Source organism: Amblyraja radiata, chromosome 7 (genome assembly GCF_010909765.2).
Source record: "Amblyraja radiata isolate CabotCenter1 chromosome 7, sAmbRad1.1.pri, whole genome shotgun sequence".
In the NCBI taxonomy this organism is placed as follows: domain Eukaryota; kingdom Metazoa; phylum Chordata; class Chondrichthyes; order Rajiformes; family Rajidae; genus Amblyraja; species Amblyraja radiata.
The window spans coordinates 61,541,159-61,554,806 of record NC_045962.1 but is presented as its reverse complement, the minus strand read 5'-3'; the positions used below and the strand labels follow the sequence as shown (position 1 = coordinate 61,554,806).

At 44.8% G+C, this 13,648-nt stretch overlaps 1 protein-coding gene across 1 annotated transcript in view; it reads right to left on the bottom strand.

Annotated features, from left to right (window-relative positions):
* Window positions 1–4,439: 4,439 nt before the first annotated feature.
* ubxn4 (UBX domain protein 4) overlaps window positions 4,440–13,648 on the bottom strand; it is a 65,546-nt gene continuing 56,337 nt past the window's right edge. Inside the window, exons 12-13 of the mRNA XM_033024680.1 lie at window positions 11,098–11,318; window positions 4,440–5,422 (exon numbers count right to left, since the gene is read on the bottom strand). Of these exons, the coding sequence (XP_032880571.1) occupies window positions 5,284–5,422; window positions 11,098–11,318 (360 nt within the window). The 3' untranslated portion in view covers window positions 4,440–5,283. The remainder of the gene's footprint in view (window positions 5,423–11,097; window positions 11,319–13,648) is intronic.

The window sequence follows — 13,648 nt, the reverse complement described above, 5'->3', positions numbered from 1 at the left end:
CCAGTCAGTGAAAAGACTATAAATTATTACAATTGAGCCATCCACAGCAGGCCCGTACAAAGCTTTTCAAAAAGGGGGGTGGCATGACAGGAGTACAAAACATTTATGTGAAGTATTGAGCGCACAGCGCACATCACGAGCGTGAAGCCCCTCGCAGCCGGGGTTTTAGATGATCTCGGTTGCATTCTGAGCCTTCTTTTGGAGCAATTTTGCACCAAATATTTGACCAATATTTCAGAAATAATTTTGGTGGTCAAGATTAATAATTGCAGAGCTGCCAAGTTTCACCGAGCATTTCCATATTTTGATGGCAAAAAATCTGTATTTTGAAGGGGAAATCGGTATTTCCCCCTTAAATGCAATGGAACGTACGACACAGAAACTGGATTTTTGAAAATCAGTGTTTTGCATGCAACCTCATGTATTCTCAAATATCATTATGGAATACTGAAAATCAGTACTACTGAATTGTGAAACCATTTTTGAAATGTGAATTTATAATTCTTGATTTTGATTCCATAACATGAAAATATATAATATACATAAATTTCACAATTCATCATATAGTTTACCAAACAATCAAACAAGCTGGCATGATGCTGCATAATTATTCAGGTGCTCCTGGATGTATATTGCCATTTACCCCTACTACTAATGCAAAGGCATTAGTTGGCCTTAGCCGATATGCCATTCCTGGTTCCACGAATATAGCACCTCAGACCAGTCTATCTAGCATGGCAGTCCTCACTTTGTTAATGCTGTCAAAGCATGTGTGGTTCCGCAGTACACTGTGCAGGTGGCCCTATTTCTACCTCTTCTTGCAGTGCCACGTTTGGTCTCCCGAAGTGTGACTTAATCTTTATTGGCAGTGTTCAGTTCATTAACGCTGTCCAAGGCCTGTGTCATTCCGCAGCTAGTACACTGATGCAGATAGCCCGACTTCCACCTCTTCTTGCAGTGCCCTGTTTGGGCTCCCAAAATGTGAGGGGATTAGCAGACAGTTCAGGGTTCCTCTCACAGACTTTGACAACACTCTTGGCAGACCAGCATATATTGCCATTTAGCCATAAAACACATTTTCCAGTTCAATTTTCCGAGAATGTAACTGTGCAAACCTAGTCACCACTTTGTCCAAGTCATGGGCAAAGTCATAGTGAATGTACATTAAGGCAAGTGCAGACAGCCTGTCATTGCTCATGGAAGTCCTGGTGTAGTGATGCAGGCGACGGATAATCGTGGTCTGCATCACGACACCAATTATCCGAGAATGTAACTGTGCAAACCTAGTCACGACTTTGTCCAAGTTATGGGCAAAGTCATAGTGAATGTGGATTAAGGTGACTGCAGACAGGTGATTACATGGAAGTCCTGGTCTTTGCTTCTTCGTGGATGAGAAAACGAGTGTGTCCACATTGGCTGGATCAAAGTAAGATGCCAAGCGAGATTGCACCCACTGCAAGCATGCCGCCCAAGGCGAGCATCTCTCTGCCGCTCAGGCTCATGGCCAAGGGACCCGGCTACCTCCGCAGTCAAATGTAGGGGGACAGGCGGGGTTGGCAGAGCGCCCTGGGGAGACTGGCTGCCGACAAGGCCAAGCACTTGAAGAGCCAGACGGCGAGGGGGTGCAAAGTGGAGGCCAATGGTTTGGGCAGCTCTGCCCCCGAGGAAGGAAAGCAGCAGTGGCAGCGGCAACACAAAGACTTAACTGCCCTCCGGCAGCCCCCAGCAGAGCGGGCAGCTGGTGCTCCCGCCTGACATCGTGCATCGCTCCAGCTCCAAGAGGCAGCTCAGGCCTGATTCGCTGGTCATGTACCTGCAGAAGTGCGAGTTTGTGCGGGGAGCGGCGGCCACCAGCAGCGCCATCAGTTTAAAGGGCACTGGCAGCCTGGTCCTGCGGCTGCTGCCTGGCTCTGGCTGTCGGGGCGACAAGCAGCAGGGGCCAGCAACGGGAGCAGCAACGTCGGAAATGGGAGAATTAGCAGAGTACAGCACCCCAGGGTGCACAAGTAACCACACCAGCAGCACTCTAGGGTTCGCAAGTAACCACACCAGCAGCACCCCAGGGAGAAACAGCAGTCTCGCCAGCAACATCCCAGGTTGCATAAGTAACTCCCCCAGCAGCACCCAAGGGTGTACAACTAATCACCCCAGGAAGCACCAGTCACCACACCAGCAGCATCCCAGGGTGCACAAGTAACCATGCCAGCAGCTCCACAAGAATCAGCAACAGGTCATCCCAAGGAGCCGCTCAAGTGGCAGGTTGATGAAGGTGGATTACGGCGCTCGCACTCCACATCAGCTGCTGCTTCTCCCGAGCCTGCTCGGGCTTGGACAGTTTCTTCGAGCACTGTGGACTCGAGCCCGAGGTGATCGAGAACCTGGCCAGGGAGAAGTTTGCCGCCGACGCCACTTTGGAAAGCCTTGCCATCATGTTTCGCAGAGTGAAAGGCCTGTCCCACTTGGGTGACATTTTCGGCGACAGCCTGAATAGAGGTTGTCATGTCGTGGTCGGGTCGTGACGCATGGTGACCCCCATGTCGCCCCAGGATTTTGGAATATTCAATTGAAATATATCCAGACCAAATTCGTGATGTATAAGACCAACTGTAGAAGTTAAACCTGGATAAATCCAACGTATAGTTGTGAATGTTGCTCCTAGAAACATAGAAAATAGGTGCATGAGGCCATTCGGCCCTTCGAGCCAGCACCGCCATTCATTGTGATCATGGCTGATCGTGCCCTATCAATAACCCGTGCCTGCATTCTCCCCATATCCCTTGACTCCACAAGCCCCATAGAGCTCTATCTAACTCTCTCTTAAATCCATCCAGTGACTTGGCCTCCACTGCCCTCTGTGGCAGGGAATTCCATGAATTCACAACTCTCTGGGTGAAAAAGTTTTTCACAGAACAGGCTGGATGGGGGGGACAGTACAGGATGGGGGGGGGGGGGGGGGTCACTGCTGTGCGAGGCCCAACATTCGCTCCGACCCTCGGTCACCCCGCTCTACAGCCTCCGCCGCTGCCGACCAAAGCGAGGGCTCGCGGCGGGGAGGGGGACTGGCGGGGGGAAGACAGGGACCGGCTTTGGGGGGGGGGGGGGGGGCGTGGACCTGGCCGAAGTGGCGCCTGGTGTCGGGTCACGACCGCCCGCCGGCAACGGACCCGCTGCATGGCCGCCAGGTTGACCGGCGGCGAAGCTCCGACGCCGTGGATGAAGGCGATGCACCGTGCTGGGAGACACCGCAGCCCCGAGCACGGAGAAGCGGGCACTCCTTTTGTTCCCCAAATCATCCCGCGGGTCAGATTGGACCATTTGGTAGTTGAACACTCCCGATAAAAAAAAAAAACAGATTTCCCCTCCCAGAACGCAATATTTCACGGTCCCACTCACCCAAACTAGGCCCGGAGCGTCGAGGCAATGTATTGAAAATGGCGGCACTTAATCCCCCGCGCGCATAGAGAATGAGTCATCATCTTCCCCCAACTGCGCAGGTCGCAAATATTTTTTTTCAAATCATCCCACGGGCTGAATTTCTTTCCCCCGGGGATTTGTTTTTATTCTGGAAAAAGGGGGTGCGACCGCAACCAATGCACCCCCCATTCGGGCTGCCATGCACAGTGTACAGATAAATAATAAAGGAAATAAGCTTTAGTACAAGACAAAATCCAGTAAAGTCCTATAGTCTCCAATGAGGTAGATTGCAGCTCAGGACTGCTCTCTAGTTGTTGATAGGATGGTTCGGTTGCCTGACCACAGCTGGGAAGAAAGTGTCTCCGAATCTGAAAATATTGATATAGTACCTGCCTCAACTAACTCCTTCGGCAGATTTGTCAGAACTCAAAATGGAATTCAACAATTTCAGATATCTGGGAATTTGCATCTAAATCTGAGCTGGCTAGTTCCGATGAATTCATTAACCTGTAATGTTAACTGTTTTTCTCTCTACTGCTGCTGCATAATTTATTAAGTATCTTCCACTCTCTCATATTTCAAATTTCAAACAATTTCAGTATGCTCCATATTTAGTTCTTCTCTCTCCCCCCACCCCCTCCCCACTCTCATTCTCTTTCATATCCTTTTCTTTATACTCCTCCACACAGATCATCAGCAATTATCTTTAGTTCCCAACCTATCACAAACATCTACCTTCTCTTCACCCCTCAGCAACTTAAAACACTTCTAACTTCACTTAGTGCTGGTGGAAGATGATCAACCCAAAACACTGAAGACACAGATACTGGAATCTGAAGGATCCTGACCCCAAATTTCATCTGTCCATTTCCATCCACAGATGCTGCCTGACTCGCTGAATTCCTCCAGCAATTTTGTTTTTTGACCTGAAAATTTGACCATTTCTATCTCCCCAAATGCTGCCCAACCTGCTGAACGCTTACAGTATTTCCATTTATATCTTACATATCCAGTATCTGAAAGTGTTGACTTTTCAATAAGTGACAATCACACTATTTATTTAAACAATCCTCCAAAATTAACTCAAAGTAATTTTTTTTAATATATACAGGGTACAGAATTTCCCTGTAATGCATGAAATAAAACCCAATGACTGCCCTTCCGATCAATGTATCCAACATTAATCAAGCCATGAACCATACAATGGAAACATACAACTTAACCACAAAAAGGAGTTTGAAAAATTGAATAAAACTATTATTTTCATGAGTTATAAAAGTATCACAGGTTCAGCAATGTTTCAAGCACAAATATCTTTATGTTCAGTGGCATTAGTAAATCATTTCCTTTGTTTTTCCATGGCTGTAAAATGATCCCCACCGGGGTGTACCATTACTGCATTGCAATATCTCAAACACTCATCTTATGTGACAGATATGCTACCAATGATTCACTATTTTATATATAAAGTTGTGGGAAAACAAGTTGCAAACCCACATTTGTTTTGGAAAACTTTAAACATTTTATTATCAGCTTTAAATTATAAGGGTCAGTGGCTGGAGAATCTTAACTGATGTGTCATAGAGGCAAGGAATGGATAATACCCAAAGACAGGATTTCAAATATATATATATTACTTTAAAAGATGTCTGAAAACATAATTTGGAATTTGCCTAAAATGATTTTTCTGCACATTCGCATTTTAGCAACTATTCTGCCCCACCAGTAATATTGTATAAATCCATGCGTGAAATTAACAGAAGTACAAAATGCATCCTCTGTCCAGTTTTTTTCTTTTAAATGGAAGTTTACTTGTATAACTTTAGAGCAAAATAAAATACAACTGTTTGTACTTTAATATGGCAGAAGCTACATCTGTTGAGTTGAATTCCCATTCCATGTATTGTTTTCATCATCTGTATCGTCCTCTCTCCGCAGTCTGTATATCCTTCCCTCCCTCTTGAAGTCCTCTCCACGTTTCTCAAGCCTTCTCCTCCTCCTCACTTCCCTGAGAATGCAAAGCAGTAAAATCTGTACAAAGGACAACTCCAAACACACATCTGCAAAAAAAACAGGACTGTTGACAACTGCTTTCATTATAATAAATAGAATACCCATGAAACTGCTTTCCATTTAAGTAAATAGAATACCCATGAAACCAGACACACCCACCAATTACAAATGCAATGTATATTACAACAAAGAGAATTCATGTTAGATGGAAAGCTGTGAAGAAACTATTATGTCTGAGAACAAATGCTGGCACAGATCTATCACCAGATTCAGATGTTTCGCTGCCACTTTGTTCAGGGCACGCGTAGTGAAATCACCACACAGAACAGATGGATCACAGAGGGTTCAATCATTAGCAAGGACAAACCTCAGGAATAGTATTTGAGATGGAGACAGGGAAGACAATGAACATAACTTCCCCTTTACACTCCTCAATTGTTGCTCCTAGGCAATCAACTGGATGTTGGAGCATCATATTGTCACACAAGACAAACTGCTAACAGCTCATTCACTCACTTCATCAGGTAACGAGGAGCTACTGAGCTCCCGACGCACAGCACCTTCCATCCCCCACACCATCAAATATTAGCTGCAATACAGAGGGAGAGAGGCAGGCAAGCAGCTAATCGCCCTTCCGGTTTGTCTGGCATCCGACAGGTCCTCTGCTATATAGCAGCTGGATTACCCCATACAGGAATACCCATAGATTGCAGATTTGTCATTCTATTGAAAATGAACCGATAATCTAGGATACCCAGTACATAAAGTGAATCAAAATCATATTATGCTGGTAGACTCAAGAAATAAGTGGGCAGATGAAACCCATGCAAAAGGTTGATTGATTTGATCATGCAACATTCAGATAGATGAAATTTGGTTATGTGACATTATTTATATTGCTCACAGTAAATCAAAATATATATATATTTACAGACCTTCCCCAGAAACAGAACTCTCATCTAACTCACCCCTCCACGAACCAACACTATCACAATTTTTGCTGCATCATCTCTTCAAGCCAAAACTTACACTCCCACTCTTCTCAATTTGTGCATTTATATCACTTTACTACCCAGTTATCTCCTTCTCCCCTGTATGTATTGCTTTCTCTCTTCCTGTTTCTTTCTGTCTGGACACACATTTTTTTAAAATCTCAATGATTTCATCCTCTCATCCAGCAATGAAGCTTTGAGTTACAAAAAGAAAGGGACAAGTGCGGCCAGGCAAACAAGTTATTGAACATAAAGCACATTGCATCTTGCGTTACCAGGGAGGGTAACTGATCATCTAGTCAATAACTGTGGTAATTGTGGTGGCTCACACCCGAAATTTTATGAGCAATGCCCCGCTTATGGCAAATCTTGTCTCTATTGTAAAAAGAGAGGCCATTTTATCCTGTGCTGCCGTGCCTGTGCCAACAGGGCCCAGTCACAACAATCTCTCTATGCACTTGAACCCACTCTCCCACGAAGCACTGACTGAAGCAGAACCACAACCGCAGCACGTGCAAGAAGTCAGCCAAAACATACATTCTTGTATTCCCGACTCGGTGACTACAGACAGTGATCCCATGACAACGCTCAGTATCAACAACACCAAGATTGCCGCCAAGATAGACACAGGGGCAAGATGTAACGTAATCGCGCTGGCAATCTCAAAATAATTCACAACAATGAAACTGTTCTGAAAACAAACTCGAAGTTACACCCATTTGGTGGGGGGGAATTGCAACCAGTGGGTACGATTACACTACAATGCCATCTAGCATCTCAAGTTTACAACTTGGAATTTTTTATCGTAAAAGGAGAAGTGCAACTTCTTCGGGGCAATGAGGCATGCCGTAATATGAACCTAGTTTTCTTCGGCAAAACTGTGTATCAGCTGTCGACCTCCCAAAATCCTACCCAACAACTATTCGAACAATACAAAGAGCTTTTTGACAATCAGCTGGGCAAGCTTCCCACATAATACAGCATTGTGACCGACAAGGAAGTTATACCTGTCGTTCGTTCTCCTCACAAAATCCCACATGCAATGAAGGACCGTGTCAAAGCTGGGTTGCAGCAGTCAAGAAGAACAAAGACGAAATAAGGTTCTGCATCAACCCTAAGGATTTAAATACTGCCATCAAACGGCCACATCACCCAATGCAGACAGTGGAATAAGTTGCTGCCAACTAAAGCCACAGTTTTTTCTGTCCAAGATGCAAAGAACTCATTTTGGCAAATGCCACTAGACCATGCATCCTCCATGTTAACCACATTCGCAACGCCCTTCGGATGTTATCGATTTTTTACGAATGCCATTTGGCATCAATTCAGCCAGTGAGGGTTTTCAGCGTACTATGGAACAATTCTTTGATAGCTACCCATGTTACATAATTGTAGACGACATCCTGGTCACCAGGCGCAATGCACAAGAACATGACTCAAACCTGAAACAGGTCCTGGATCGTGCCAGGGAGGTAAATCTCAAACTCAACCCTCTCAAATGCAGGTTTCAGGTCGATGAAGTGACATATGTAGGCCACGTGTTCACCAACAACGGACTTAAGCCAGACCCATTTAAAACCATTGCCATCAACGAAATGTCAGCACCTATATGACTGCTCTACAACAATTCTTAGGCATGGTAAACAACCTTGGGAAATTCATTCCAAACTTCAGTGAGCTATCAGCCCCGCTGCGACAACTGACCCACAAGGATACGCACTGCTCCTGGCACCAACACCAGCAGAGGGCATTTGAAACCCTCAAACAACTAATGTCTTGCACTCCAACCCTCGCATACTTTGATGCCAAATTACCCGTCATCCTTCCTGTGATGTCTCCCAGTATGGACCGGGTGCTGCGTGCCAACAAGAATACGGAAAGGGCTCCAGACCAGTTGCCTATGCTTCCCGTACCATGACCGACACTGAACAGCGCTACGCTCAAATCGAAAAGGAGCTACTTGCAGTAACCGTTGCCTGCAAGAAATTCAAGGACTTTATCTTTGGCAACCCGATCACGGTCGAAACCGATCAGCAGCCCCTGGTCAGTATCCTCAGTAAGCCGATCCACACAGCACCAGCGCGCTTACAACGCATGATGATGGAACTACAGAGATATGACATTAGACTAACCTACGAACGTGGTAAGGACATGCACTTAGCTGACACCCTCTCACGGGCACCTCGCCCAACCTGCGAAAACACCTGTCTGATGATGAGCATGAGGGGTACACGGTTATGATGGTCTCCTGCCTCCCATTTGCCGGTTTAGACATCCTAGTGTCACAAACAGCTGTAGACGAAACACTACAATCGCTGGCCACTGTCATCCGCGGCTGGCCAGACAAACAGCACCACCTGCCACAAGCTGTCCAGCCATTTTTCCCTGTCCGTGACGAACTGGTCATTCAGGACGGCGTGATAATGAAAGGACACAAGGCAATCATCCCGAAGTCTCTTCACGGCAAGTACTTTGACATTGTCCATGGGGGCCATCCCGCTGCAGAAATAACCCCACCACATGCGAAAGGAATGCGGTTCTGGCCAGACATGGCTAACTACATTCTAGAGAAGGTTGCTGCCTGCCTGATCTGCACTAGCTTGACCCCGCACCAACAGAAACAATCACTCCTCTCGCACCCCACGCCGGACTTACCCTGGTCCACAGTAGCAGCCGACATCTTCGAGTGGCATGGCCAACAATACCTGGTTTTAGTTGATTCCTACTCAGGATGGTTTGAAATCGACCTGCTCAGTAGCCCGACTTCAGCCATGGTCATTCAGAAACTAACTCGTCACTTCTCTGTCCACGGAGCCCCCCTATAGCTGCTCTCAGACAATGGACCTCAGTTCCCCAGTCAGCTCTTCAGGAATTTCACGAAAAACTGGGACCTACACCACATTACCAGTAGCCCCGAGTACCCGCAGTCCAACGGCCTGGCTGAGCGCGTGGTAAATAGTGCAAAGGAACTAATGGAACGCTCACACAGGGCCGGCTCTGATGTTTATCTCGACTTACTCAACCTTCGGAACAACGTACACGACCCTCTCCTGGGATCTGCAGCCGATCGGCTCATGTCACGGCGAACCCGCTCCACTCTGCCTATGGCCAAGCAACTACTAGAACCACAAGTTCGCATGCTGTCAGTTATTCAATCCCAGCTCCAACGCCGCCGCAACATACAAAGAAAATGCTACGATAAAACCAGTTCTCCGCTTCAACCGCTCAACAAGGGACAGGTTGTCAGTTTGCTGTCACTCCGAGGTTACGACCGCCTCAGAGTCATTCAGGGGTCCACCGCGGAACCACGCTCGTACTTGATCAGTATTGACAACGGCATTTATCGGCGAACCCGCCGACACCTCCTTCCGGTTAATGAACCAGCACCTCCACGTCCTTACCCGGACCAGCCTGCTGGTCTTCCCTCACGCTCTGCGAATGCTGCTCCAGCGATTCCACTGCCTTCCCCGGTGCCATCCCTGACTTCCCTGGTTCCTCAATCTCCACCGGTGTCTTCTCCTCTGCGTTAACCCGATAAGGGACTTGCTTCCCCAGCGATGGATGAGGTGTCTGCTGGGGGTTATTATCGTACACGTGCAGGTCACGTCTGCAAGCCAAACCCGCTAATTGGAAAATTTACTGGCTATACTTGAACTGTGCATGACCTGTTTAGTTTTATGTGCTCTCATATGCAGTAAAATAATAAATACCGCACCTTATACTGGTGCTTAATATTCACTCCACTAACCTCTATATATGCTTTACTTCTTTAAGAGGAAGGATGTAGATTAACCCTTATTAATTCATGGCATTTATCACCTTAACCACACAAATATGCATGCCAACCTTAAAATGTCAATGACTTGTAAAACATAAATCTGCAGACAGACACAGACACACACTTTTAATTGAAGTCTGAAGAAGGGCCTCGACCCGATACGTCTCCTATTTCTTCTCTCCATAGATGCTGCCTCACCCGCTGAATTTCTCCAACATTTATGTCTACCTTCGATTTTTCCAGTTCTTTCTTAAGCGAAGGATTTTTAATTTGTGGCTTTAATGTGTTGATTCAACCATGTGATATGGAGGTTTCAAAATGGGGTTTTGCGAAAGATGGGGGTGGAATTGGGAGGCAAGAACATATTGAAGGAGCTAGGGGAGGACTGAAGATGGGTTGCATTTCGCCAGGACATAGTTAGGATTTGAGGAGGGGAGAGGCCAGGAGAGTGCTCAAGTAAAAATAATTTGTTAAACAATATCAGTTAACAGGAGGTTCAAGGGGAGATAACTTCAGCATTGAAAACAGTGAAGTTGCAATAGCTGGGACAAAATGAACAGAGTAATGATTAAAATCTACCAGAGAGAAACATGAAAAAAAAATGAGGCCTAACACAGGATAGAATCTTCAGGTGAGTTTGGTTTTCAGGGACAGGACAAAGAAAGAGGGACAAATAGGTGAAGATATAGACATGAAAGAAGTCCATCGGTTCCCCAAACTTTATTGAGGAAGATGAAATGAGGTAGTTGTGATAAGACATTAACTTGTAAAGTATACATGCTTCCTACATAAAAGACACAAGTCTCCAAGAATCACCAAAATCTACTTCATTAACATGAGTGGAACATGTACTTTAAAATAATGTCACATTATTGTCACAAGGGAAAGTTCATGTGTTACCTGTCTGCATCTGTTACAACAGATGGTGGATTTCTAGATGTTTCTGGTTGAGCTTGAGCTGGATTGGCATTTCCTCCGGATGATCTTTGCGTGGGATCACCAGCAAACAGAAAATTGTTGATAAATCTCCAAATAGCAACAATTGGGTAAAATAATGTTCTCAAGAAAGTCCACAATCCTCCTTCTGAGGATGGTATCATTGATGTTGTAGATCTTCCTCCCTTTGAAAGACAAGAACAAGCACAAGTTTCCTGAATACATCGGTCTATATCTACAAACCCTTTTATGGAGGATGCTATAAATCAATTTTACTTAATGCGTTGTCCAACTAAATAGTTAAGAGTTGTCTTGTAATATATTGCTAAATGCTGCTGTAAATGAGGTTTTGACTAAAACAGAAATGATGGAATACAATCAAGCAGCATCTGGATTTACCACATTGAATTATATGACGCTGCATTAAAATTTTACCCTTCAACACTACGTACAACATCCCAACTCTCGTCCTTCTAGGTATGCATGCAACGCACCAAAATAATCAATTCTTACAAAAGAATCAGTAAATTATAAAGGTGAACATCTATTTTTTTTACCCCAAATTTGAACTACAAGATGTGGCACATTTGAATAAATTGCTTAATCCTACTCTTTGACCTTTGGATAAAATGCTAAGTGGCACAGCATGCAAAATAATTTACTTTACCAGTAAAATACACAACAAAGGCAACTAGGCAATTGAATAAAGCACTAATTGTACATAAAATCAAAATATTAAGTACATTGCATATTTAACAGTGTCGTTATTGCTTTAATACAATGTCAATTTAAAAGAGGCACTGAAATAGCGATTCTCCCATAAAATAGATTATTTCAATTTTATAGCATTCCTTCTAAGAGATCAAGTCTACTCCTTAATACTCTGTATGCATGTTAGCTGCAAACATTTTTAGAATACTAAATTTAGTTCCTAGTAATCATGAACATTAAAATTTAATCACATCAGGAAATTAATAGACTTTGAATGTTTTACTTATTGTACTTTCAACCTATCAATCGATATTGTTATTTATATTAATGATTTGGATGCAAATGTATGTGGCGTGGTTAATAAGTTTGTGGATGACGCCAAATTTGGTGGTGAAATGGAGATTGAAGTTTATCCAAGATTACAACGGGATCTTGATCATCTGGGCCAATAGGCCGAAAAATGGGAGATGGGAGTTTAATTGGGATAAATCTGAAGTGCATCATTTTGGAAGACAAATCTGGGCTGGGCTTACACATTCGCCCGAGGAGGGCTCTAGGGAGCATTGTACATTGTTCCATGCAAGTGTTAAACAGATCAACAGGGTAGGAAGGCGGTGCTTGTCACACCAGCCTTCATTCATCAGTGTACATGTTACAGCTATAACCATTGTCAAGGCTACTGCTATGGGGAGAATGTTGTTTAACAAGAAAGCGTGCAAAAAAGATGAACAAAGTTACTGGGTCTGGAAAGTTTATGCTTGTTTTTTTTCTTCCTGGAGAGTAGGGGACTGAGGGTGATCTTAGAGGTTCATAAACTCACAAGGTGAACAGCCATAGTTTTTTCTCCCAGGCTGAAGAGTCTAAAACTGGAAAGCATAGGTTTTTCTGGTGAGAGGAAATGTTTTTAAAAGATGGCCAGTTTTTACAAGGAGGTGGTGCATATATGGAATGAGCTCCCAGAAGAAATGGTAGAGGTCAAGATTCAAGAGTTTATTGTCATGTGTCCCTGATAGGGGCAATGAAATTCTTGCTTTGCTTCAGCACAACAGAACATAGTAGGCATGACTACATAACAGATCAGTGTGTCCATATACCATTATATAAATATATACACACATGAATAAATAAACTGATAAAGTGCAAATAAACAGATAATGGGCTATTAATGTTCAGAGTTTTGTCGGAGCTAAGTTTAATAGCCTGATGGCTGTGGGGAAGTAGCTATTCCTGAACCTGGTCATAGCAGTCTTCAGGCTCCTGTACCTTCTACCTGAAGGTAGTGGGGAGATGAGTGTGTGGCCAGGATGGTGTGGGGCCCTTGATGATACTGCCAGCCTTTTTGAGGCAGCGACTGCGATAGATCCCCTCGATGGAAGGGAGGTCAGAGCCGATGATGGACTGGGCAGTGTTTACTACTTTTTGTACTCTATTCCGCTCCAGCGCGCTCAAGTTGCCGAACCAAGCCATGATGCACCCGGTCAGCATGCTCTCTACTGTGCACCTGTAGAAGTTAGAGAGAGTCCTCCTGGACAAACCGACTCTCTGTAATCTTCTCAGGAAGTAGAGGCGCTGATGTGCTTTCTTAATAATTGCATCAGTGTTCTCGGATTAGGAAAGATCTTCAGAGATGTGCACGCCCAGGAATTTGAATCTCTTGACCCTTTCAACCATCGACCCGTTGATATAAACGGGATTGTGGGTCCCCATCCTACTCCTTCCAAAGTCCACAATCAGTTCCTTGGTTTTGCTGGTGTTGAGGGTCAGGTTATTGTGCTGGCACCATATGGAGTCGCTCGATCTCTCT